At 45.1% G+C, this 26980-nt stretch overlaps 2 protein-coding genes across 3 annotated transcripts in view; one reads left to right on the forward strand and one right to left on the reverse strand.

Annotated features, from left to right (window-relative positions):
* Nucleotides 1-340: 340 nt before the first annotated feature.
* LOC8034712 (tigger transposable element-derived protein 4) overlaps nucleotides 341-26980 on the reverse strand; it is a 30438-nt gene continuing 3798 nt past the window's right edge. Inside the window, exons 2-3 of one of the 2 annotated variants that reach the window (XM_029994028.3) lie at nucleotides 14588-14712; nucleotides 341-3099 (exon numbers count right to left, since the gene is read on the reverse strand). In XM_029994028.3, the coding sequence (XP_029849888.3) occupies nucleotides 668-3025 (2358 nt within the window). In that variant the 5' untranslated portion in view covers nucleotides 3026-3099; nucleotides 14588-14712 and the 3' untranslated portion in view covers nucleotides 341-667. The remainder of the gene's footprint in view (nucleotides 3100-14587; nucleotides 14713-26980) is intronic. The other variant, XM_029994029.4, reaches the window with a different exon arrangement.
* On the forward strand, nucleotides 6207-8431 carry LOC120838215 (piggyBac transposable element-derived protein 3). Its single transcript, XM_040208032.3, has 2 exons — nucleotides 6207-6367; nucleotides 6595-8431. Exons 1-2 carry the CDS (start codon nucleotides 6295-6297, stop codon nucleotides 8133-8135), a joined length of 1614 nt encoding a protein of 537 aa, XP_040063966.2. The 5' UTR covers nucleotides 6207-6294; the 3' UTR covers nucleotides 8136-8431.

The following is a 26980-nucleotide window of genomic DNA, read 5'->3' on the forward strand; positions in this document are numbered from 1 at the left end:
TCATTAACATCGCCGGTATTCTCTTCCTTTTTCTTTTTGGCTGTGTTGCACTTCTATTGCCAACAGTTAAATTTTCTTTTTCGTTTCATAAAATCTATATGAGGTTGGATTACAGCAGTCACATCTTTGTCATTTTTCTTTTTATTAGAGCGCATATATTCAAATCATGCTTTCTTGCGTCTAACGCGATTTGTGTAGTTCATTTTCAACTGAAGGAATGGCATGAAAGGGTGGGACGTTTTATAACATAAATTCTCATTTTTTTTCATTTATATAACATTCCAGTACATCAATATGCGAGAGTCACTGCGATTCAAAGGGTCAAAAAAAGCACAGCCTATAGCATTACAACTTTATTAAAACCGTCTTAGCACGAGATGAACAGGCGTCTAAATTTACTGAAATACCAAAGGTGGAATTGATAAAGCCCCAAAGAATACATAGAAACAAACAAGAAAAGATGGTTCAGAAGGGAAAACAAAATCGACTTATAGAGTCCAAAACGCCCGTTTAGACTAAATTTGACAACAAAAAAAAAAAAAAGACATGAAAACATTTTTTACAGCGAATAAATACATCGACAACTAAATTAACATTTAATTTTTTTTTTTTTTGCGAAGAGGCATCAACGCTTTCAGCTCGCACTATCACATGTGACCCGCACGAGTCATTCACTCTTCACTCCGTAATTGCTCTGAAATGCGATCGCTTCGATACTTGTTCGCAGTTCTACCAAAGCTTCCATTACACTGCCGTCCCCTGCCGACGACAAGGACGCCGACTTTTCACAAAACTCCATCAGCACACCCACGGCATCCAAGGCACCGAGGGAAAATGATGGCTGTTCTTCCGAACTCGCAGAGACATCCGCGGCAACAGCACCAGGGTATGCGTGGAGTCCCTCGGCTTCAAGCTTCCCAGACGTCACAAGAAAATCATCGATGCAGTCATACTCCCAAATCCCGCTCACTAAATCCTCCCTCAAATTGAATCGGGAAGCCCACTCTTCGAGTGGGATGTTGTCCGAGTCGTCGGCGCAGTCGTCAAAAGTGCTGTCGCTGTGAAGACCACACGCCGCGAAGGCGAGCCGAACCGTCAGACCTTTCACCTTTTTCCAAGCTGAGTTCAGGAGTCGGAGCGCCTCCTCGAGCGGTGGCGGCCTCGGTACCTTTTGAAGCACAGAGTGGACCAGGAGAACCTTCCGGTAGCGTCTCTTGAAGACTTGAACGACGCCGTGATCGAGAGGCAGCAGATTTCCTCCTTTGTTGGGTGGTGGATAGACGACCTCGATGTTGCGCAAGTCGACTTTTCCGCTGACAAGGTGGCAGGGACAATGGTCGACGAGTAGAAGTATCTTCCGCTTCCGCGCGTCCAGCTCGCAGTCCCAACGCTTCAGTTCTTCGACAAAAATATCTCGAGTCATCCAGGCCCTTTCATTGAAGCCGTATCTTACGCTGGACGCAGCGGCTGGATTCGACAAGGGTCCACACCCTACGGCAAGCAGTGGCCTCTTCTCATCTCCGGCCATGTTCGCACAGAGGAACACAGTGAGCCTCTCGTCGGCACACTGGCCTTGCTCACAGATGGAGCCACGAAATTGACGGGCATTGCCGGGAAGAACTCTAAAGAGGATCCCAACCTCAACAGCGCTGAAGATGTCCCATGGAGAGTAACCGGAGGAGATCAGAGGCCATGACGTGGTCAGCCAAGCGTCTGCGTCGGAAAGGTCCTGTCGAGCGTTCTTGTACTGCTGATCATGTTCGTTCAGGCAATGCCTTCTCCTGAAACGATGAATCCAGGAAGTAGAGACAGTAAAGTCTTGGTAGCCGAGGCATCTGGCAAGGTGTTGGGCTTTGTTCCGCAGAAGAGGACCATTAATCGGGATTCCCAAGGCACTGGACTGATGGTACCAACGGAGCAACGCGCGGCTCAGGTCTTCTGCGTTCGATCGACGCAATTTCCTCGCCTTGCAGCGGCTTTCCTGGAAAGCGGTCCTGTAGACGTCTTTGTGATTCATGAACGACGACAAAGTTGACATCGAGATGTCGTATTCCCGGCAGATGTCCACCTTCTTCCGGCCAGTCTCAACTTCAGCGAGAACGGCCAGCTTCTCCTTGACCGAGAATGACTTGCGTTTGCGAATGACTCGTCCAATGACTTCATCTGCCGTAGGCAAAATGGCGTCATCCGTGACGTCATTGCATTCGTTTTCACGGAGGCCAGTAGCTTTATCATCGACATCCTCGTCAACAGCATCATCTATGGCGTTTTGTGCAAGAAGGCAAGTAGCTTCATCATTAACATTATCGTCACCACCTATGGCTCCTGCAAGAACACCAGTAGCTTGATCATCGACAACATCATCAATAGCATCGTCTATGCCTCCTGCAAGAACAGCTGACTGATCATCGACATCACTGTCAATAGCACCGTCTAAGGCTTCTGTTTTTGCCTCCTGCTTGATGACTACCAAATCTGAAGACTCACTGGCAGTCGGGGACACTGATTTTTCCGGTCTCGAATATCGCCGTAATCGCCTAGCTCCGCGTAACCTCTTAAGCTCGGAAAGGTTCTGACGGGAAGCAGTCACGAAGGCATCTCTGTGTTTAACGAACGTGGACAAGGTTGAAGCCGAGATGCCGTACTTCCGACAAATGTCAACCCTTTTGCTGCCTTTCTCGACTTCTTTGAGAATGTCTAGCTTTTCCTTGATTGAGAACGATTTGCGTTTACGAGCAACTTCCTCTGTTATAGACAAAATGAAGTCGTTGATGCCATCATTGTACTCTATACCAAGAAATTTATCATGATCATTGCAACCAACATCATCATCTGCACTATTGTCTGTAGTTTCCTCCACTGGGGTTGCCTCCTTTTTGATGGCCTTTGTTCTTGAAGGCTGACTGACTGTTGGAGACCAGGGTCGGTGCACTTTCACGACTCGCCGGGGACGGTCTGATCTCATCGGAGGAGTTGATGGCATCACTGTTGGGTGTTGCAGGTTTTGTTTTGAAGGCGTTGGCATGACCAGCTTGGACACAGAATGCGGTCTTTACGTCTGTCTTGGGCGATGTTGTGGTCGTCTTGGTCTTCAGTCCCCTGCAGTTAAAAGAAGCACAGCTAAAGATTTCACGCAAAAACAAATCAACACGTCATAATACCCAGAATAGCAAGCCAAAGAAGTTGGACAGCAAAAGTTATATCCACAGACATTCTTTGAAGATGAAAGAAGGTGACAAATCTGATCGAAACAGCAATTCGGATCATGCTCACACTGATAGAAAGGTTACAAGCATCTTCCTCTTTCCCACTTCCTCACCTGTTCATCTTGCTTACAAATATCCTTACTTATTTGATGATGGGGATGGCTTATTTGAAAAGGTGGCAGCAATCAAAACACGCAAGAGAGGACCAAAGCATCAACTGATCAATGGTTAAACTGATAAACTGTGCCGCAAAAAAAAAAGAAGTGTCGTAACATTGTTGCGAGTAGTGCTCCTAAATGTCCAGCAAGACATTTTCACAATGTTTGCCGCAGCACAGTTTTAAGCCAGAAACATTGTGCTGCCATCCTGATGTCTCAAAGTACTTCAAAAGCACTCTCGCAATAGTATGGCATATAGAGTTCTTGGATGGATACAGACAAATGATACGAATCGCCTGTGCCACCTGGCCACGGTTGGCTAGAGTGGCTAGGGTTGGCCGCTGGGCCAAACCACTGCCGGCCTTAAACAGACTTGGGAAGTAATCCGTTGCAAGTAAATGATAACTTGTAATCCATTACTTTTTAAAGAAAGTTTGTAATTGACACGTTACATCTCGGTGACAGTAAATTTTATTGTAATTGAAACATACAGGCTATTTTTAACTAATTACTTTATAATTCTGTTACTATTAAAAGAACAGGAATATAGCATGGCAATTAAAGTCCTATATTGATTTAACTGCACATGACACAAAAGAAGTCAATAGTACATACTTTAGTCTATAAGTAAAATTGGAGTGCAATAGAAATCTGAACACATGCAAAACAACCTGTTGCCGTTTTGCTATTTTTTTTATTTGCCATGATTTATATTTGGGTATTCTGTAGATCGAGTGAGGCAGTCATAGATTCGATCGTCTTAATTCTTTGATTGCATGTGCTGGCAGAAACTGCACCGATTTCTCTAATGGTCTATTGACCAGCGTTACACCTCAGGAGGCTGCACAGGACTTGAATCTAAAACGCCCAGGTTAAAAACTAATATATTCTACGTCTTGAAAATCCAAGACAAGGAACAAAAAGGGGGATGATGCATACATGGGTCTGGTACAAACCCTCGTGCATACAGAACCATTTTTAGTTCATCAGTCTCTGGTTTAGAAGTTGAGAGTTCCCAAGCTCGCCGTGGGTTTCCTGTTACTTCCAATATATGTGTTGCGTTTACACCTCTCGAACATCCGCAACTTCAGACAACTGATAGTCGTGTGAGTCGTAAGGTTATAGCATAACTTTCGCTATAAGCTTGAGCACATCTTTAGTCGATCTTTTGGTTTCGTCGCAGTCACAGTTACCCACAGCCCGCAACGCATGCTCGACTCCACAAGGGGTGCACGCCTTGCTTGAAGACGCGAGTTTTTGTACATGTTGCAAGCCTAACCTGAAGTTTTGTTTCTGTAGCACCCTCTTTTTAGTCTGCGTATCAGACACGGTGCAAGAAACACATTCAGGTGCTGCAACTCGATTTGAAGGAGCGTCCAGATTATGTTCGGCACGCCTGGCACTCCTCTTGAAGTGTATAGATGGCACCCGAATAAGGGGGTGCATCTATTCGCTTCTTCCCTATTATATAAGCACCTCTTCCCATTAAATCAGCATAGAGATTTCTTTCCTCAGAGGTCTGCTCACCTCCGTGGCATCACCAGACCGTTCGCGAATGTGGGCTTCTTCTGCCTGTTCTATTTCACTGTGGTCCTCCTAGTCGAAACACTTTGTACGTTGGCGTGGAACGAACCAGTTCTGGTTCGAGGCTAGCTCCAAACACAATATGTCCGCACCTCCTCCCCGGCGAGAGCAGTAAGTGGCATGGCCTAAATCTGTTTATTCTATCGTGGTATAGGAGAAGGGTGACAGTTAAACCCGTCGTGGGTTGCCCAAGGTCTCCCAAGGGCCGAACAAAAATTTTCAATCACAGGACAATTGGGCAGCTCAAGAGCCACTTCCACTGCCTGCAAGCCGAGCTGAGGATGCTACCCGAGTGCTGCTGAACCATTGCTGTTGCATGCTGTGTGATGTGCAACATTGCACAGCACTGGACCTGCAAGGAAGGCGACTGCACCCTCCCGCCAGAAGTGCACGTGCCTCCCTCACCACCTGAAGCGGACAACAGGGTCCCGCAGTGAGGTGCAATTGTGAGCGACACACTTTTGTGGTGAACTTCAAGCCTGCAAACGCAAGTATATGCCTGATAAACTCGTGTAAGGAGGGCAGTCTTTTGTTCCAAAATAATTTTTTAAGATATGGGCAACCATAGTGATTAAATATATATAAATTAGTGCATCTCATACTTAGTGTACTTGTGATCAAATTCACCAGTCAAAACACCTGCACTGTAGGCTCGCTATAATTCAAACTCGAATATTTCACACTTCTGCGTAATTTAAACACATCTCAAAATGTTGGTTGTCCCGCTATGTTTTTAATGTATTTATAAGCCACTTACTTCAAATGCCGTTTTCGTGTAATTTATGTTTTTCGTTCTCACAGCCCCGTTGAGTGCGCTTCTTTCCGAGCACTGGTGCACTGCAGAGAGGCTACACACACGGAGCTTGCTTCCGCGGTTGTTGCTTCTCCGCAATGCACCGGTGCTCGGTGAGAAGCGCACTCAACGGGTCTCAAGTAGGGCACACGAGCTTATGAAAATGGGCACCAGGCGAGAATTTCCATAGCAACTTGCGCGGACGCTGTAAAGTGACTGCATGGTACAGATCCACGTCACAGCGTTCGCACAAATTGCCATGAAAGCTGCCGCGCAATGCCCGTTTTCATCGCTCGTGTTCCGTTAATAATCCACATTAGACAGCATGGCCTGACGAGCAAGCTTAATTTTGTTTAGTTGTCAAGTGCCGTTTAACCCTCTAATGCCCACCGTATCATGCGCGCTACGACAACTTCTCAAATTAAAATAAGTTTCGGTTTGCATTCCTAACGAACCAATGCCCAGTGTATCGCTGATGATACATATTTCCCAAGTTTTCGCGTATTTGTAGTTCAAGTATTGCCCACGAGGGGGCTTCACGGCGTATTTGAAAATGGCGGAGCCGAGCTGCAGCGGTATGGCGATTAGAACGCGGACGTTCTACGGCCGATCTTCAAAAAATAAAGGTAAGATCGTCGTTTTTTTGTGTGTTTTGTAAGCTAGGACAGTTCCTGAAGCCTCTGCACCACTTTTAACTGCGTATATATCTAAGTGGCGAGAAAGAAAACATAATATATCTTGCGTATCACGAGTGCTACTTTGGGCATTTGATATAGTCACCGACGCTCGTATCAGATATGCTACGAATTATACTTTGGCGCCACTACATGAACTGTGAATTATTTTTTTGCAGCCCAGTCACCCCGAGACATTCTCAGCTGCATGCCATCGGGCGACGAGAGTGACTTTGGAGATTTGAGTGACGATGGTGACACAGAATACATTTTAGACACTAGAAGTACCCCTCCTGATCCTGCCGAGCCTTCTGGAGATGACTCTTCCGATGATGAAATGGACTCTAGCAGCGGCTCACACTGCGGCACAGGCTCCATTGACAGAGGCCATTGGAGGAGGAACCTGCTGGACTGTGCCATTCCAACGTTCAGCGAAGCTTTTACCATGCCAGTGACGATTGAACCAGCTCTGACCTACTTCCGGAAGTTTATAAGTACGGAAATCATCACATCCCTCGCTGAAGAGACTAACCTGTACAGTACTCAGTCTACTGGACATTCACTGAACGTCACAGAAGCTGAACTGGAGCAATACATCGGGATATACCTGATGATGGGACTTGTGCAAATGCCCAGTGTGCGATGTTACTGGGAAAATGGGACGAGGTTTCCCGTGGTCGCTGATGTGATGCCACGGAACAGATTTGAGAAGCTGATGAGACTGATACACTTCACTGACAACCATCAAGCCACAGAAGACACAAAACGTGACAAAGCTTGGAAAATTCGAACGTGGTTAAATTCACTACAAGAAAACCTCCAGTCAGTCGAGCAAGAACTGAACAGTGTGGACGAAATGATGATTTCCTTCACTGGGAGGTGCCCTATGAAGCAATACATGCCCGCGAAACCCAACCCCTGGGGCATAAAGCTTTGGGGTCGCGCTGGCTCGTCTGGTTTTTTGTATCAGTTCGACGTCTACCAAGGCCAAGCGAAACAACACTACCTGTTTGGGTTGGGTGGTGACGTCACGCTTAGGATGTGCGAGTTTCTTCCACAGCAGAAGGGTTTCAAAATAGCTGCCGACAATTACTTCACCAGCTTAGATCTTGCGACTGAGTTGTCGAAGAGAGGTCTGGGGTTCGTAGGAACGATCAGAAGAAATCGGCTAAAGGACTGCCGACTAAAGTCAGAAAACGACCTGAAAAAGGAGGGACGTGGTGCGTTCGATTATGCGGTCGACAATCTAAAGAATATAGCGGTTGTAAGGTGGTATGATAATAGAGCCGTGACACTTGTCTCCAACTATGTGTCCGCTGAACCAGTCGGAACTGTGCGAAGGTGGGACAAGAAAGAAAAGAAGTTCATCCAAGTTCCACAGCCAGGAATTGTAGCGACATACAACCGCTTCATGGGAGGTGTGAATCTCCTCAACTACTTGATTGAACTTTACAAGTTCCCCATAAAGTCTCGCAGATATACCATCTGCGAGACTTTACCTATTTTATCACAGCCTGATGATTGCTACAGTGAATGCTTGGCTTCTGTACCGGCGTCACTGCTCCCAGTTGAACGAGAAGCCTGTCAACCTCCGGCGATTTCAGGCAAGCATCGCGGAGTCCCTTATCGCGGTGGGAAAGAAACCAGTCAAGCGGCCAACATCTTCAGTGACTCAGCCTGTGAAGAAGCGCAAAGTCGGTGGAAGTGCTCCCCAGGATGATGTGCGACTGGATGGTGTCGGTCACATGCCCATCTGGGGCAGCAGCAGGCTGCGATGCAAGTCTTGTCCGCCAGCACAGAACAGCTTTTCCTACACCTACTGTTGCAAGTGTAACGTAAACCTATGCTACACAAAAGATCGTAATTGCTTTGTTGCCTACCACATGTGAAAATGCCATTATTGTTTTGGGAGTAATGCCCACAGTATCATTGATGATACGAGCTGTATCATGGGAAAATAATGTGCAAATAAAATAAAAATTGCTTTCGGTGAAACTGGGCACGTATTTTGAGCATGAAATCATATTTACTGCATGTTTTCAATGTTGCACAAATCTTTGGGCATTAGAGGGTTAAACAGTCCCCAGTAAACAACATTTTTAAGAGATAAACTTATGTCATACACTTCAAAAATGTTTTATTTGTGGCATACCTGCTTATGATCAGTAGGCCTGTGTAGAGGATATCATCAATTATCTGTTTTGTACCTGTAGCCATTCATATGGCAAATCATAATTTTGACTTGCATCATATCTAGACAAAGTTCTGATAATTTAGCCTTCCAATAATTCAGACAAAATTTGTGGCTTCCTGGAGTTTGAATCTATTTCGAAATGCAGAGGGAACGGAAGCATTTCACTACACCTGGACAGCCATACATGCACAAGCTGAGTCCTGATCTTAAATCTGAAACTTGTCATTCTTGCAGAATTGTTCGCTCCATGGAAGCACATTCCTGAGTGGCAGTTTTGCATCAATGCCCATCCAGACATTTGCGTTTGACTGCGAGGAACCAGGACATATCTACTTTATGTTGCGCGATCAGTAAATGAATTGGTGCATTTTATATGAACCCTGGGCGACCCGGTGACTCATGGCTGCTTCTCGCGTGGCTGCTTCTCGATGCAAAAAGACGCACTGAAACAAAACTGCGTGTATGAACCTTTGAGCCACTGCACTGCCATTTTGCACCTGCATTTTGTACTTTCTTTCATTTTTTCACTCTTACTCGGCTTCGACATCAGTAAATGGTGGATGCAACCTGCTCAGAGGCAAAAAGAAGACGAATGTGCAGGGGTTATGGCTCAAGGTGCCTCGAGCAACTTTGGCAAAAGCCAGCAAGAAGGGAGAAGATTGTAAGGAGCCCCAAGAGAAGAAAAGCATTGGTGCGGAGTGCATGCCACGCCGGCGGCGACATTGCACGAGCCCGTACAGATGCGGTGGTGCGGAAGGCAAACGTTTTTCCTTGGAGTGCGGCCCTTACACATGTTCATACGGTAGTGACATTGGCTGTTGCTTGGCCAAGCATGTAAACGTAATTACTTCCTTTTCATGAAACCACCATGTCTTTAATTTTGCATGCTGCCAAACCAAATGCAGCAGAAGGATTGCGCGTGCTAGAAACCAAAAGTGGGGGGACATTGAAAAGCACTCACCAGAAAAAGTGTGTTTATTATATTTACAAAACCCCCCTTACGGACTTTCTTGTGGAGCAGCCTGTCCAAGCAGTGCAAAAAGTCTTTTCCCCTGCTCTGTAAAAAAAATAGCTGTTTTTCGCACTTCTTCAGCGGCTTCACGTGTTGCCTTTGCCGCCCTCAGCTGCTCCTCTGATGCCTTCTGTTGGGCAAGGAGGCATTGCCTCTCAAGCTTCACGTTCTCTTCTTTTCGTGCAAGCAAATCACGATAAGTTAGCTTGTCAACAGTCCGTTTTCTGGCTGCAGAGCCTGCAGGCAACGCGCTTGTCCTCCAGGCTGGCTGTGGACGAGGTGGCCCCTGCCGGCGCCGACCCGGTGGTGCCAGTCGCCCTTTAGCAGCAGCTGTCTCTTCAGACGGTCCTTCTGACATTGGCGGAGGCCCTTCCCGGCGTGGCAGAGCAGCTGCTGCACCATGCACCAGGGGCACCTCATCCTCGGCCAGCAGCAAGTCTGGAGGCTTGCAGTCTTCCGTTCCCTCAAACTTCAGCCCCTCAAGGAAGGATACCCCAGCGGCCACCTCGACTTCATGGCTAAAGGCCCGACCTTCCGGGCCCACCTTGTTGGTTGCTGGGTGGACTGGTGCTGTGCTGGCCCTGGAAACAATCAACAAGAATGTCTGTCATGTAACCCACGAACATAGTTTGAGGGCACTCCTATTTGTTTTTTAGTCAAGTCTTTTGCGTGCACGTGGATCATGCTCAATTCCTCGGCTCTCAGACATTGCGGCTATTTGTTGTGAAAATAACCGGCTCGAGTACAGCCAGTCTACAGTGTGCAGGCCAAGTCTGATGTTAGTTGTTGCGGCTATTAGTTATGAAAGTAGCTGGCTTCAAAAGGAGCCAGTGTGCAGTGTTGATGCAGACCACCCCATTTTCTGGTTGCTTGTCATTTTGTTTCTTTCCAAAAGACCAAAAGACTACCATGTTTTGTAGCAGATGTGCTCAGGGTGATACCAAATGTAGTGGTAGTGTCTGCTGGTCGGCGCTTAATGGTACTCACTGGACATCATTTTTAAGCTGACTTCTGAGGATGTGCAAGCTCAAAATGACTTTTTACTTTCTTCCTTTCATTTATAAATACTGTTCATTCTGTTTAGGATGTTGTTTTCCAAAAATGTTATTCTATTCCATAAAATACATTCTTCATGGTGAGCAATGTGCATGTTGGAAGTGTTGGGGAAGCTTGCAGTCAGCATGTGCTCAACAGCATCGAGCTCAGCTATGGCCACCAGTGAATTCTACCTATAGAATGAGATATGAAAGCACTAATCTCACACATGACTTTATGCAAGAGACTGTCTCAGCTTTGTGCATGCATTCAATTGAGTTGGCATCTCAATGCAATGGACCCAAAAAAAATGAGGTCCAAGTGTTGTGCTTATGATGCTCGGATCTATGTAGATGTAGATTTTCCGACATAAAACAACACATTTGTTTAGCTGCTTAGCTTCGGCTTGACTTCATAAACTTCTAGCCTGCATATTTTGGAATAGTGGTGTAGTGGAAACACAGTCACCTTTGTCTTGTTAGCACTGCATAAAAATTTTTGAAAATATATCTTCTAGCATTTCAGCAATGCACCAGCCTAAGTCTGCTACTGTTTCCCTTTCCCTTTACCGAATCTTCGAAACTCGACCAATGGTGCTAGTGATGTTCAAAAGATTGCGTCGTCTTCCCCTTGTACATATCTCATGATCGCAATCACTTTCACTTTGTATATTACATTATCACATATTCACCATCACTAAATGCGGCACCGTGAGCCTCCATGGTACGGGCTGTTGTATTTCTAACACTTTTGCAGTTATACACAGTTAGTTCAGACAAAATACCCGTGCTATTTCACATTTTTATCAAACAGGGTGTTGGCAAGCATAAAAATGTACTGCTTGCATTGCTGACCTAAATGAGCATGCTCCACCATACTACAATGTGTCGTTACCTGCAGTCTCGGGGCTTTTGAATCATACTATAGTCCAAGGGTGGCCAGTTTGACAGGGGCTTGAGCTGGAGACAAAACTACAAAAGTTCAAAGAGCCGAAGAAGAAAAAAGAAGGGGGGGAGGCGTACTTTTAGAGGGGTCATAAAACGCTTTTCCAACTTTTTCCTGTTTAGCTTTTCTCCTCAACTTATAAATCGCACATTCTACCAAACAGTTCAAGAAGACAAAAAGAGGGGAGTCCCCTCTTGTTTGGAATCTCGTTTGTATACCCGGACAGAGCCATTGTCCCCCTAGAAGATTAGCCCGTCGCTCCAAATTCAGACAAAAGTCGCTTTCCCCACCCCGTTCACGCCGAAGCTGACAGGCTTGTGGAAGCTATGTGCTCGTTCGGCCAGCCATACTTTTGTCACGTGATCATGCTCTCTCGCGCATACCCACGCACAGAGAATGAGGTCAGGTGATGAAAAGGAGGCGGCTGATTGGTCGGGCGAGCGCATAGCTTCCACCACAATGTCAGCTTAGGGGTGAAGGGAAGAAGGGAGGTCCGGTATCGTGTGACGTGCGTTTGGACCCGGTGACGCGCTTTGGGAACCGCGGATGTATCAGAGTGAAAAGGCGGAAGAGCTTACGAAGGGGAGGAGGTACGAAATAGTCCGCTGTGTTTTCAGATTTTTGCACCGAAAGTCAGGCTTTTGACTTTCTACCGTTTCTTTTTTGGCCTACTGAACGATGTGCTATTAGTAAATTTCCAATCTAAAGTGATTTATGCCAGCCCAAAATTTGTTTCATGGGCCCTTTAAGAAGAAACGATATCGAGGGAGCAGCCCCTTCTAGAGAGAACATTTATAATTGCGGACTACAGCAAATAACAGCAGGCAGCAGAACATTTTTTTTTTTCAACCGCTAAGCACGAAATAATGCATGGTTCACTAGCCAGCCACTGCCCTGGCGCCTGTTATATGTATACGGTTTGAAATTCTTTCGAGAACAATAAAGAAAACAGGATCACTGGACATATCTATATTTCAAAAAGCAGTCCAGCTGTATATACGAAGTGTAGTACAAGGCTGCAAATGCTGTGAGCTTTTTTTTATTCTAGAACTATTTTCGTCTTGGGGACACGAAAGGGGAGATCACTTATCAGGGAGCCACGAGCCACACTAGGACCTGCAAAGAGCCGCATGCGGCTCGTGAGCCGCAGTTTGGCCACCCTCGCTATGGTCGTTTTAATGAGAGCCTTTCAACTTTAAGATACAAACAGGAAAAACCAGAGCTTGCTTGTTTGTGCTGTGTTGCACCTCTGTTGCCATCCTCACATAAAGCCAAATTTTTATACTACTGTATTTCACTGCCATCTCGCATCTCCATTTGTTTCTCTGGCCAACCGACATTCACAAAACACGGCTGGAAAGGTGTTGTCTCCTATTTCCTCGTCACTTCTGTGACTCGCAGTGGTCTAACAGTGTGTAATAAAGGGGCGGTGCGACGATTTTCTAACTTTGTCCAATTAACTGCGGGAACTAATCTGTGTCACTCATAGAACAAACAGAAAACCATAATTTCTTGCGCGCACTAATGTTTTTATTTACAAAAATAAAACAAATTGTTGTCTTTCAAGAGACATATTCTGGCGGACCACATGGACCCGTTTGCTCAAAGTGCTAACCGCAGCTAAAGTTAGCCGCAGCAAATAGGAGAGGGATTTCGAAATCACGTGACTGGCTCGGTAGGGATGCGGGGAAACATGGCGGTGCCCCGGTGAGTGAGTGACACTCGCTTTAAAATTAATATGCAATAATTAAGAAAAAGGTCTATTGGGACGCTGTCTGCTTTTGTGTGCTATCAATACCCGGCCGATTGAGTCAGAGCAATCCACTTTCCAAAGACGTTGCCATGCCGACAATTATCACGTTCATTTAGGCTTAGGAATGGCCAGAATCGAAAGACTATCTAAAAAATGTGGCGAGGTCATTGCTCACGCTTTGCGATTTAAGGGAGGTAAGGCAAAGAAAGTGAAAGCCTCCTGCACCCTTTCGTTGCTGACTAACGTGCCTGATATTGCAGCTACAACGACATATTAGTTCCAAAGCGAGCGGCACTCACTTACCGGGGCACTGCCATTTTTCCCCGCATCCCTACCAAGCCCAGTCACGTGATTTCAAAATCCCTCTCCTAAGTACTGCGGCTAACTTAAGCTACGGTTAGCACTTCGAGCAAACGGGCCCTGGTTTCCTTCTGGGTTCTCTCTTCAGAGACCCCAGCTGCTTCCTCCGTGACTGTCGACTTTCAAGAATAAGCGTTGCCGAAGGTCGTGGCGAGTGATCAACACAAAAGATGGTTTGCCACGGGGCTGACGGCAAGTGTAGCAGCGGAGGGGGACAGGTTTTGTTGACTTCCCCGTGCTCCCCAACGAATTGCCACCGTAGTTCCCGTAACCTTCACACGCGACTGCAGATCAGCACATAATTGTTTTTGTCCTTCACAATTACGCGGCGGAATACAGTGCAATCCACTTATAACGATACCAGATATAACAACGTACTGCTTGTAACTATCAGTTACTAGAGTTGCATGACTAGAAATGTCAGCTTCTAGTCCAGGTACAACAATACTTGGTTATAATGATCCAATTTTCGGTTTTTCTCATTATCATCATAAGTTGATTGCACTGTAGTAGCTTTTTGGGGCAAGGTGACATGCTTTTTGTCACTTGTGCCTAGATAAACAATGTAAATTATGAAACTGCACATTTTTCCAACATTAAAATTGTTGCACCATCTCTTTAGCTTCCAAGAAACATGGCTAAATGCTTCAATGTTCTTGGATGTGCACGGTTCCTTCTTGCTCTGGAGAGAAGACACCAGAATGTTTCCTCGAGTGGGCCCAGTATTTAAGATTTGTGTCCCCAAGACATAATTATGAGTACTATGGTACAAGAGAACCATTGCAATTGTGCAAACCTCAAGAGGCTAGACATGCCTGCATCAAATGACAGGTTATGCATTCTAGTATAACTGTAGAAAAAGCATTAACATACATGACAGTGCTCGCTGGTCAGTGTCGATGCCCCAATCTATGCTCAAAAGTTTCAGGCTTGTAGCACCAGCAGCCACCAGCACAGCTTCAGCCAGCGGTGTTAGGGGTGGTCGTTGCACTCAGCACCTGTAAAAAAAAAAACGAGGCACTTTTTATATTTCGTTGGGACATTGGATTTTGTCTGATTGCAGCAAGAGCATCCATTGTATTGACTTGACTGTAGTAAAATGTTAAAATCCAAAGCTCATGACTACTTTTGTAATTTAGCCAATAAATTGAGAAAGTGAACAAAATTGCTTCAGCACACAGGATGTGCGCTTCTTTTTTGTGTGTAGTATAGACAAATGCATAATAATAAACTCACCAGTCATGGAGTGTGCCTTCGTAGAAAGCGTCAACTCTGTGCGGCTGCTAGATTTCGAGTTCTGCAGCTGTTTTTTTTTTAAACTGTGGCACTGCGCGTAGCATCGATGGATGGCGCAAGTTCAGCATGGATACGATCTCCTGCCATGCTGCTCTGAGAAACTTTCGTAATCTTGCTCAATTTATTTCGAATTACGCATTTGCCTTTCTCAATTTCACACACCAATCAAAACCTTTCATTTTCATGGAGTGCCGGACTAGGCGTGTTAAAATAAACATAGATCTTCTCTCTCTTTTATCTTCACACCAAATGACATTCTTTACTTTGGAGGGGATCCATGACTGCACGCAGCAATAGCAAATGCAGACGGCTGTCTACTGACTTAATGCCTGAAAAAAAATCAAACTTTTACTGCAACCGGTACTGAAAGAAAAGACATCAAGTGCTATCTTTTTCTTAAAAAAAAGGCATCTGAGGACACACAGACATTTCTGTAGACACCTTTACTCAGCATATGTGCTGGACATCAATGGCGGTGGTAACAGACGATGGCGGAACGAAGCAATAGGGCAGCGTTTGAGGGCAGAACACTTCACGGAAACGGTACCCACTGTCTTCTTTTGCATATAACCAAGGCTTGCACGAATTATGTAATGCTGTACTATGACCGTCGTCCTTTGTCGCTGCCCAAACCAACTGCAGAGTAGCAGAAGTAGACGCTTTCTCGCGTGCCATATCACATTGCCGGGCGCATCTCTCGTTCGCTTTCTCATTGAACAGGAGGTCGCAATGCGTCACTCCCATGTCCGATTTCTTCGTTTTCTCCAGTATTTCTTAATTTTTTCATAGATTCCCTCTCTCGGTCCTGCTCAATTTATTCCTGGGACCGGACCCAAGTCTGGACAGGGTTAAGACCGCACCGATCTCATCTTGGTCTCAGCCGAGACCACTTGACGCTTGAGTCAAGAATTGAGTCAAAACAATGTCATATTCTTTCTAGCAAGCGGCCCTAGATCTTAGAACCTCTCAAATCTTAAAATTTCACACTAGTTTAACAATTCCTTAAGACTCACCAATAGATTGATTAACCAATGAGTTAAAGCAGTATTCATGTTTCGTGGACCCCTTGTGGACCGACACAGATGATGGAGGACCCCGTGCGTATTGAGTGTGTTGTGCCGCCACAACAGAGTGGATAAATAGATATAAAGAAGGGCTAGTGTGAAGTAGACTTCTCTCATTGACATAGACACGAGAAAACTCACCAGAATATTGGAACGTCTCTTCTCAAGTTGAAAAATAGACAACTTTTGTTGCCGGGCTTGAGTGGTAAGTCAAGGCTTCAGGGACCCCTACAATGCTTTTGCGGACCCCCATTTGAGAACCACTGAGTTAATGGGTTAAAGGTCATTGATTAATCAGTTAAAAATTCTTAACTCGCGTGACACCGTACAATACTGGAACATCAAGAAAATCAATGTCCCAGCAACTTTAACATGTACCTGTTGAGTTCTTGATATAAGTAGGATAACTGGGGAATTTGGAGGCACACCATAGTTGATATTTGCTTGACGTCATTCACTAGATGTGCTGGCATCGACTACAACAGTCGCCATCTTTGAGGTCACTTTCCATCCCATGTAGCTGTTGGCTGTCGTCTGGCCGGACTTTTCAGCGCGGTTTAGCAGCATTTTACAACTTTAAACGGTCTTTTGGGGCGAAACTAGGGGCTATTTTTATACTCCGGTGCTTTTGAAGCACAGTAGGAATATCTTTTGTGTTGTTTGTTTGTTTTTTTCGCTAGTGGACTTGCCCACAGCGGCTGTGTTGCTCCACCGGTTCCGTGCAGCGCTTCGTGCCGCGCGCCGTACCCACGGCGGTAGCTCTTGTGCAAAGAACTGTGATTTTTCTACTTCTGTGCTTTTGTAGCACGGCGTGATTACTTTTAGTTTTGTTTTGCTAGATTTTTTTTTCTTTGTCTCTAGCAGACTTTTTCCCCTTTGGCCATGTGACTGTGTTCCTCCAACGCCTCCATATTGTACATCATACCTACGGTGTTAGTTCCTGTGCAAGAACATAACACAAAGCTCACCATGTGCGCCGCTATAGCAAAATGCGCTGCATTTTTTATTAGCGAGTGGCCCCTCTCCTTGAAGTTAAGGCTGCTGCCCTCTTAAGGCCTGTCCAGACAGGACACTTCAGAAATTGTGCCGCGACACAACTCCGTCGAAAATTGTGGAAGGTGAAGTGTCCAGCAGTCTGGCAGTTCAATGTTGGTTTGAACACCACCAAGCAAACGTCCTGAATTTCCTCTTCGCTTCCTCCACTTTTCGGTGACCTCGGTGCTCGTCAGACTTGACGTCACACGGCCCCTGGCAATGCTGTCCATGTATTCTGCCGGGCACTCATATCGAGGTATCCTTGGCCGTGTTCCAAAATTTACTCTATCTTACTCAAGGGTAAGGGTTCTGTATATTTGCGTTTGAAAGCCTACCCGCGTCTGGCGTCACTCTCTCTATATTATCATGTGACACGACCCTCCAGAGTAGATCGGATTTATTTGGTTAAGATATTGAGCACAGCCCTTCTCTTTCCCGTTTTCAAGACCAGAAGAACAGTGAGGCCTTGATCGATTGACCAACAGCCAACAGAGCTTGTGAGTGGCTGTCCAGACCCCCGTGATGAGCATGCTCAAGGCACCCGTGGAGGACACGGGCAAACTTTGACAAAGAGAACTTCCCCCTGGCAAAAAAAAAAAAAAACGGAGGGAAGTGGACTGCCGCACGACTTATGTTGGAGTCGTATTGCCTGATGATTTCTGAAGTATCCTGCCTGGACAGGCCTTCAAAGTGGTTAGTCATCACTTTTGGGATGAGAAAGAAGTTAACTTTTGCAAATTTTTCGTCGATAGGCTTTTTCCACTGTAGTTAGAGCACCCTACAACCATGCAGCTCGCCATCGCTCAAACGAATGCACACGGCACTTGGAGGCAGCAAGGAAATTAAAACGGGCCGCCTCCAAGATCGATTTGTTTTTCTCTTCTGCTCAATCAACTTCTTCAACGATATGAAATTAACACACATGACCAATAGACAACCGCACACCCAAGCCAACCAAACCGCGCGACAGTCACAAAACAAAATTCTTGAAGATAGCGGTTAATTGGTGGCACTCCCTGGCAAAATCGAACCTGCAGGCTCCGTGAATACCATATAGTTAAAGACATGGGTAAAAGGAACCAGACAAACTTCTTACCATAGCCCACTGCAACTCAAGAAGGTAGGGCAAGGGAAAGCAAGACAGGGGAGGAGGAAGCAGACCTCTCCAGCATTCCGCATGCTTCTCTCTCCCCGGCCTTCCTTTTCCACGCCCTACCTCTGTGAGTTGCAGACGGAGGCAACGCCATTGCCCCCCTCTCCCGGTTGGACGAGAGAGGATGGCATTGGAGGGCAAGTGAAGAAAGGGTGAGCATTAGGAACATTAAGCGAGAAGGGTTCTCTTCTCCTCCCCAGCCTTTCTAGTGCTTGCCCTTTCTCCCCTCGCCTGACGTCGCCTTCACCTGTACTGCACGCATCTAGTGACACGGAGTATAGAGGTACCAGCAATGTGCCTTTCCTCAAGGTAACACGCGGGATAATTTAATTTCTGAGTTTACCGTTTCCAAACGTTAGACACGGAATATTTTGGTAATCACTCAAGGTTTCGAATCGCAAACCTTCGAAACTTTCGAATCAAGCCAAAGTTTGTATTTGCATGGTTAAAACATTTTGAATGTCACTCACAAAGTTCTAAGCATTCAGGAGTTGTGTTTTAAAGGGACACTAACACCCCCCAAAAATGTTTTTTAATTTTTTTTGCCAGGCAATTAATTACGGTGTCGAAAGACTACCCAATTAATGGGTGGTTTCATTTGAAATCGAACACGCTTGTCAAGGTGGGTCTTTCGATTTTTTTTTTTTTTTTAATATATGTAATTGCCCCATTTCTCGAAAGAACAAAACCGCTTTTCAAAATTAAAACAAAAAAAAAATTTCGCTTCACAAAAATATTTTGAGTGAAAATCAGGTTGAAAATCTGTTTTTTACTCCACGATTTTTCTACACAGTTCTGTATGCTGGTATGGATATGGAAAGCATACAAAACTCGCAGTAATTTTTTGTGATATTGTATGTTATTTCGACTATTTTTTAGTTCAAAAGAAATACTTTTCTATTTTTGTTTATTGAGGTATAAAGTGACAAACATTGTCTCTTCGAATATCCGGCGACATCTTCAGAGCCTTGTAACTCATGAGTCATTATATTTGTCGCTTACCAAATACTATAAGAGTGTAGCCCTATACATGGGCTATCGACGGGCATAAGTTTAGTTTATTTTATTTTCACTGAATTTTTTATATACAATTTGAAATATCGCCAAAAATAAAATTAACTGATATTTTGAACCCACTTTATCGAAAAGGCCATTTTTTGTTTTGTTCAATATTTTTTATTATTGCTGCCAATCATATGAACTTTCAATTGGCTTGATGCGATTTCCCCCTTTTTTGTTGTATCTTCTCTAGAAGTGATCGAAATCGCTCCCACATTCTCAGAACGACCAAACGCAGTTTTCGCAGGTCGGCTTCGCTGCAAAGACTATACTGCTTATTTGTGTGTTCAAATGCAGCGGGTAAATTAATTAAAATTAAGAACATTCGTGCTTGGCTACATGTTGTATTTTCTTAAGTTTGTAATGATAGCAACTGACATTCCTTAGTCGGATTGTTAGCAATGCAACAGATGTACCATTATCCGCTGTCTAAAGCCAGGGAACAAAGGGCGGAGAAAACTAAGCGAGCTCTTCATGTAGCCAGACCAGGGTCGTATATCTGTTTGTGTTATACACAGGTCGTAAGGCTTGAAGCACCTTGCCAGAGTACACAATTTTCGTTCGCAGGACGGCTCCTTGATGCAGACGTCACAAAGGACTTCGTTATAAAAATTAAAACAATGACAAGAAGCATTCGGCTTTTCGACTTACCGGAGAAAGAAAGCGGTATATTCAGGAATCACAAAAAAGAAGAATGGGCCTCGGTGGGTGATGCTGGCACAGGATTACGCTCCTCACATGTGTGGTGCACAGTTCACGAGCCGAGCCAGGAACCTAAGGTGACATTAGCACGAGATGTACAGTCTCCGGCAATATGAAAGACACATTCGCCAGTGCCGTTTTTGCAGAGGTGCCAAGTCCGCCTTGGCTGGACGCGCTTTATTTTGAAGGAGAAATTAGAACAAACCTTACTTTATTCCAAAACCAAAGCAATGTGTGCCTAGCCAAAGCAAATCTACCTTAGCCACCTAAAATAAAATCGTCAGGTCGCTTTTCCATATTCCCGAAGGCTGTACAATCTTTGCATTAAGCTCGGTGCGACAAAAGTGGAGAAACTAAAAGTCTACAGAGACATTAAGTGACTGCTTTCGCTGCCTTCTCTGCATGTGGGAATCGTTGCTTCTTGGCATCAGAGAAATCCATCAGTCTTGAACAAAACCCAACGCTTTTATTTTTAACTGCACACACTGGTTCAAACAGAAGGGCCACCGTCTCGGGTTCACCACTCCCTCGCTTTGGCTCCAGTTTTCGTTCTGTCCACCTCAACTTACCATGCTGTTGAACTTCTCGGCTGCATCCGACTGCTGCGGTACAAAGTTCAGCTCGCCCCCGCGCTCAATCGTCTCCGCAGAAGTAAGACGATGCCGTTGTCAAAAAGTTCCAATATTATGTTGGTTGTGAACTGGACTATTTGAAGCACAAGAACATATTGTTTTACAAGTGCATCCTAAATATATTAGCGTTAATTAATAAAAGTGACTATTTATCGCCTATTAATGTTTGTGTTCTGTAAAAAATTATCTTTGCTTCATGTAAACTCAGTCCGTTTTCCTCACTTTTTTTCTGCAAACTGCTCTTCCTTCTCAAAGGGGCCCTGCAAGGACTTTTTACTGGTTTTTAATTTGCACCGAACCTGAGTGCACTGAACGTAGTAACTTAGTGAAACTTTTCTTTTCTCGAAATTTGTTTTATTTTAAAAGTTATAGGCAAATTAGAATTACAAAAATAAGCAAGAAATAACCTCCCTCATGACGTCCTTGGTTGCTTGAGTGCCTGTGAACTAGAGGAGGGGTAGTGAGCTCATCAAGCGCTCACGGCTGCCGCACTCTGTGTCGACAGCGTGAGAGGGCGCCACTAAAGCATATTTTGGACAGGGTGTATGCGGCGGGCAGCCAAAGCGGCTCTCATTGCATTTGCTGCGCGATCAAACACTAATTCGGCATGACACTTCATTGGCCACAAACGACAGCAAACACGGGTTAAAGATCAGTTCAGAATTAAAGCCACTTCACGCTGCCATACTGCGAAACGGCCACACCGCAAAACAAAGCTTCTCGCCGAAGGTCTTCGGAGCGCTCGGAGCTGGTCGGATCCTCCTGTCCATACGACCGCAGCACCACCGCGTACATCCGGGACCTTTCTGTGTCGGCGCCTGATCCCACTACTCCTTTCTAGTATGCGCCGCCTTTTCCACCGCTTCGTGGCGGGTATGTTGATGGGTCATTTGCGTTGTTTCTGTACTTTATAAACTGCATTCGTTTCTTTTCTGATCTAAAATACTGAAGCCACTTATATTTTGTATTTCGACCAAAAAGAAGCTCTGACCAGTAGTAAGCCCAGGACCAAATCCATCACATTTTGCGCGCTTTCGGTACCGCGGGTCGCCCTCGTCGGTGGAGGAGGTTTCTGCGTCGCCCGGTTAAAATATGACGCACTGATATTTAGTTACTCTCTCAGTGCCCGCTGGCTTGCCCCAACCCCATGAGACGTGGAAACTGCAAAAAAAGGTAGACGCTTAAATATGACTGCAGAGCCCCTTTACAGATTGGTGCTTGTGCCGGATGCTTCCTGGGTGAAACGGAGATGGGCCTATAGTGCGAAGGGCCGGGCGTGCTGTATGTGCCTTACAAGCTGTGTATAGCACAAACAGATATATGACCCCGGTCTAGCTACATGAAGAGCTCGTTCGATTTTCTCCGCCCCTTGTGCCCTGGCTTTAGACATCGAATAATGGAACATTCGCTGCACCGCTAACTATCAGACTAAGGAATTTCAGTTGCCATCATTAAAAAATTAAGAAAATACGATATGTAGCCAAGCACGAGTGTTCTCAATCAAAATGAATTTACCCGCAGCATTTGAAAACACAAATAAGCAGTATAATCTTTGCAGCGAAGCCAACCTGTGGAAACTGCGTTTGGTCGTTCTGAGAACATGGAAGCGATTTTGATCACTTCTAGAGAAGATAGAACAAAAAAAAGGGGGAAATCGCATCAAGTCAATTGAAAGTTCCTATGATCGGCAGCAATAATAAAAGATAGAACAAAATAAAAAAATTGCCTTTTTCAATAAAGTGGGTTCAAGATATTGGTTAATTTCATTTTCGACAATAATTAAAATTTTATATAAAAAATTCAGTGGAAATAAAATAAACTAAACTTATGCCCGTCGATATTCCATTAATAGGGCTACACCTGCATAGTATTTGGTAAGCAACAAATATAATAACTCATCAGTTACAAGGCTCTGAAGATGTCACCGGATTGTCAAAAAGACGATGTTTGGGACTTTTACCTAAATAAACAAAAATACAAAAGCATTTTCCTTTGAACTAAAAAAATAGTCAATATAACTTACAAGAGCACAAAAAATTACTGTGAGTTTTGTATGCTTCCCGTTTACATACCAGCGTACAGAGCTGGGTAGAAAAATCATGGAGTAAAAAACAGATTTTCACCCTACTCCACACAAAAATGTTTTGTAAAGCAATATATATATTTTTTTTTTTAGTTTTGAAAAGCGGCTCAGTTCTTTCCAGAAGTAGGGCAATTATATAAATACAAAAAAAAAAATCTAAAGACCCACCCCCACAAGCATGTTTGATTCCAAATGAAACCACCCTAATATTTTGCTACAGAGTCACGTATATTTTTAATAAAGCCAAAAACGCAACTGCTCGAAGCCGAAATTGAAACCTCAGCACGGAGGTCGGAGAAATATAGAGGATGAGAGAGCCGGAAGTCACGTGGCTACACCCAGATATGTAGAGTGTTTGGCCATTCGTTGGGAAGTATAGGAGACAAATAAGGAGGCGCCATTGGCCGAAAGCGGGCTGGGCGTGTTCCAGGGCGTCTTCAGAAATTCAAATGTGACCAACAAGAAGCCAGAAATAATAACCTGGTGGTGGTTGCGAGAAACGAACCTGATAACTGCATTGGAGTAACTCTCGATGGCTGAAAATATGGGACACGTGATGTTTCAATCACGCTCATCGAAAATGATGGTGGAAGAGTGCGACTAGCGGAATGATCGACATAATCCTTACGCAAAGCGCCGAAAATCTGCCGTCCGAGCGGTCACACTCTGTCCGAGAAAAACAGAGTTCAGCGGCGCATTCGTTTCTTACATCTTTCTGCATGATCATGATCGAAACTTCACGTGCACTATATTTTCAACCACGAAGAGTCACTGCACTTCACTCTTACGTGCTTATTAAAACCATATTCGCGCCTCCAGCAAAACGGACGCCACCAAGCGGAAAAACCGGGAACCAGCCTGACCAGGTTGCTCCGCACCCTCCGCGTCTCTGGTGGCTTTCGCGGACACGTGTTGTTGGCACGGTGGCGAACAATGTAACTTGACGGAAGTCCGAAAATTTCTTAAGTTTGCCTGAGTGTTCATCAGTATGGTGAAGCCCCAGTGCATCCATCACTTCCATCACGTGTTTGAAAGCCTGTTAACTCCATAACACACGGTCGCATGCTTTCGATTTCTTGGATGGGGAGGAACCACGGAAAACAATTCAATTTCTTGTCTGTCTTGAATTTCATTCAAAGTGGCGACTACTTGGTAACTGATAAGTGGTTTCTTTATAAGTATGTAGAACAGTAAACTAAGGACAACAGACGAGGTGTTTCACTGGAGGGAACACCAACGTTGCAGTCAAGTGAATGGTAAGGTTACGATAGCTGCTTTTCCTGAGTTTGGTTGTGCTCGCTAGCTTCAAGTTTGAGACACCCACGCCGGCCAGTGCGCTGCTTTTCGCCGAAAAAGCCTCTGGACCACACTGAAGGAGTTGGGCAAATTTCGCAATTACTTGATTCAGGAAAACCTGCTCAGTGCATATGATTAATGAGGGAAATTATCTGCTTCCAAAAGGTGGGGGACGCGTCTCGCAAAGTTAGAAGCTGTCACGGCATTAGGATCTATCGCGCCTCCAATATTTATATTATACCCGCGTCGAAGCCAGCAGCAATATACGTCTACATTGCTCGGGTTGACCGGCCACAAAAAATACTAATTTTATCCGTTCAGGATTCAAAGTCAAGTTCAATGCAGAGTGGTTCTGACTGAATCTCCGATGAAGACTCTCCTCAGTTTGTCCGCATTCGTCTTCGTGCTACCGGCTAGAACCATTTGGCTAAGTTTAAGCATAGTATCTCTCTGTCTGTCAAATATACTATTATTCAGCAGGTCACCTAACAGCTAGTCAACTAAGTTCAAATTTCAACCCGAAGAATATACTAATATCACTTTAGTGGGACCATAGTATGTAATATAATACATAACCCGCTCGTCAAAATGACTTCTCGATTGCTACTAAAACCTGAACTGAAATACAAGTATCAGCTGCTTATTGAAGCGCCAGTGGGTTAACATGCTCCTTGGCACAAGAAGCGCTTGCTTAAATTTCGTAATTTTCCTGCAGCCTGTGTTGTTGACCGAGCAGACGACTAGAGCTGTTTCTTAAATGCGGATAAGCACAAAAGCTCGATTTCTCGGACAGATAAGTCGCATGGTCGGGGCATGTGAGTTAGCTAAAAATTATTCTCGGTGGAACAATTTTGTAGTCATCACCGCTTTCCTTAGATGATCAAAACTAATTAGAGTCTATTACCATTTCTCCGGAGCCCACAGTTTCGGTTTTGAACGAAGTCTCTGAAACGAAAGTTTGACATGAAAAGAATAAAAAACACCGGCAAAACAAAACTATGCTCGGCAAGTTTATCCGCACCGGCTACACTTCACCGTCTCAGTTCAAATACCTATAAAACTGGGAATTAAACCAAAGAAAATCTGTGAAATTGAATGCGCCACCCGTTCAGGCGGCCCGGCCGAGCAGATGCGACCTGGACCCAGCCGCCATGTTTGTTTGGTGGTGGCGCCCCTATAGGTCGCTGGAGTCGCGAATACGAACATAAACCTTTGATCAGAACTGTTTCTCGCTACCACCGCTAGGGGATTCTTTTCAGCTTCTGGTTGGTCAAGAGAGCATGCCAAGCCCTCTTTCCGAGTCTGGCGCACGCCCTGGCTCTGCCCGCACCTCCCATTGACCAAACTCTCTCTATACACAACTCTGGCTACACCCAACCGTGCTTTTTTTTTCTTTTTTTTTTTTGCAGTACGCATCACCGAAAAAACAAACAAAAAAAAGGAATTGTTTGCCGTGCGATTCCTTTGCAGTTATGTTCGTTCCTCTCGCTGTTTTGTACTTCAAGATGAGTTGTTTTGTACATTTCGGTGTTGACAATTAGTAGTGAGTGCCCGTGGTGAATTCCCGTGATTGGCTCCGAAAAGAATACCCCAAGACGTTGAGTGAAGAGCTGCCTCACATTTCCTGCATCTGAAAATTGCATTGTGCGGCAGAGTCTGCACAAGTTTCCAAAAGATCAACGGGATTGGGACCGATGGCTGGCTGCAATTTCTGTGGAACATTTACAGGCACCTCAGAAAGCGAACGCTACCCGATTCACATGCTCCTTGCATTTTGTGGAAAGTGACTACATTGAGTTTGCAGGTATCAAAAAGGAAATCCCACACCATTTAGTTCAGCGACGTATCGTCCACTACAATCGTTTTTTTTTCAGTGATAATTGCAAAACTAGAAATGTAAACATAACAAAATGTTTCACAAAAAGAAAGAAAAAAAGATACGCCCACACAAGGGATTGAACCTGTGCCCGCTGCGTGAGAAGTGGACGTCTTTCCACTGAGCTACAGGGAGAACTCTTTCGTTCTAGTAATGCAGTTGGTGGACTGCAGGTCGGAAAGTTTGCTGCTGATTTCCCTCCAGTACATGCACTCCCGGCTCGAAGTCGGGCAGCACCACACACATTGGCCACATTCGCAGCTAGGACAGAAATCGTACGCGTGCATATTCGACTCGAAATACGCACTTCGTGCTTGATGTTTGCGCGAGCAATGTCTTCAGCCACGAGAAGGGACGATGGCTCAGCGACGTCTTCGTTATGGTGTACACCATATCTTCGTGCAATCGGCTTGGTGGTCGGCGATGTCGTACGGGATGAATACCAATTCTTTTGATCGGTCCAAAATTTCTCTTTCGAAGGCAGACAAAATTTGCTGATACCGCGAACGACAGTTTTGAAGTAGATGTCCCACACCCGTCGTCCGCTGCCATCCGCAAGTCCCACAATACGCGAAACGACGCCATGTTGAGAATTATGCAGTAAACGCACAGAATGCTTCTGGTTGTCTGTGCAACCTTTTTTATTCAATCAACGTATTTGCAGCTCTTTGGAAGCCACAAAAAATGGGTTTCATATTTTTTTTCTATTTTTAATATTGACTGTGTGCCTTCAATGACCCCCGACTTAGGTTAAATGTGGTGGTCGTGTCTAAACCTTGGAAAACGGCCTGTCACCACGGAAAAGAATGTGAGCGCGACTCAAACCAGCCAGTTCTCGATCGGCGGTTTTCGGGCGGAAAGAAACCGAATTTCGAGCCGCAAATTCTGTTCTAGGTAGCTGGTGAAGAAGGCTCGAGCGCACAAGGAACAGGTGCGAGCGACCGAGGCGGCCGAAAGTGAGCAGACTTGCCAGCCACGTGTGTCGGTTCAGAAAAAGCCCCCGGTTTATTCAGCACATTGTTGAAATACACCATCGCAAAACCGGGAGGTGGCGCCACGATTCATACTTG

This window comes from Ixodes scapularis, unplaced genomic scaffold (genome assembly GCF_016920785.2).
Source record: "Ixodes scapularis isolate PalLabHiFi unplaced genomic scaffold, ASM1692078v2 PGA_scaffold8__174_contigs__length_109621045, whole genome shotgun sequence".
Classification (NCBI taxonomy): domain Eukaryota; kingdom Metazoa; phylum Arthropoda; class Arachnida; order Ixodida; family Ixodidae; genus Ixodes; species Ixodes scapularis.

Coding starts and splice junctions, on each gene's coding strand:
- LOC120838215 (XM_040208032.3), top strand. CDS start 6,295: ATGGCGGAGCCGAGCTGCAGCGGTATGGCGATTAGAACGCGGACGTTC. Junction 6,368..6,594: donor CCGATCTTCAAAAAATAAAG/GTAAGATCGTCG, acceptor ATTTTTTTGCAG/CCCAGTCACCCCGAGACATT.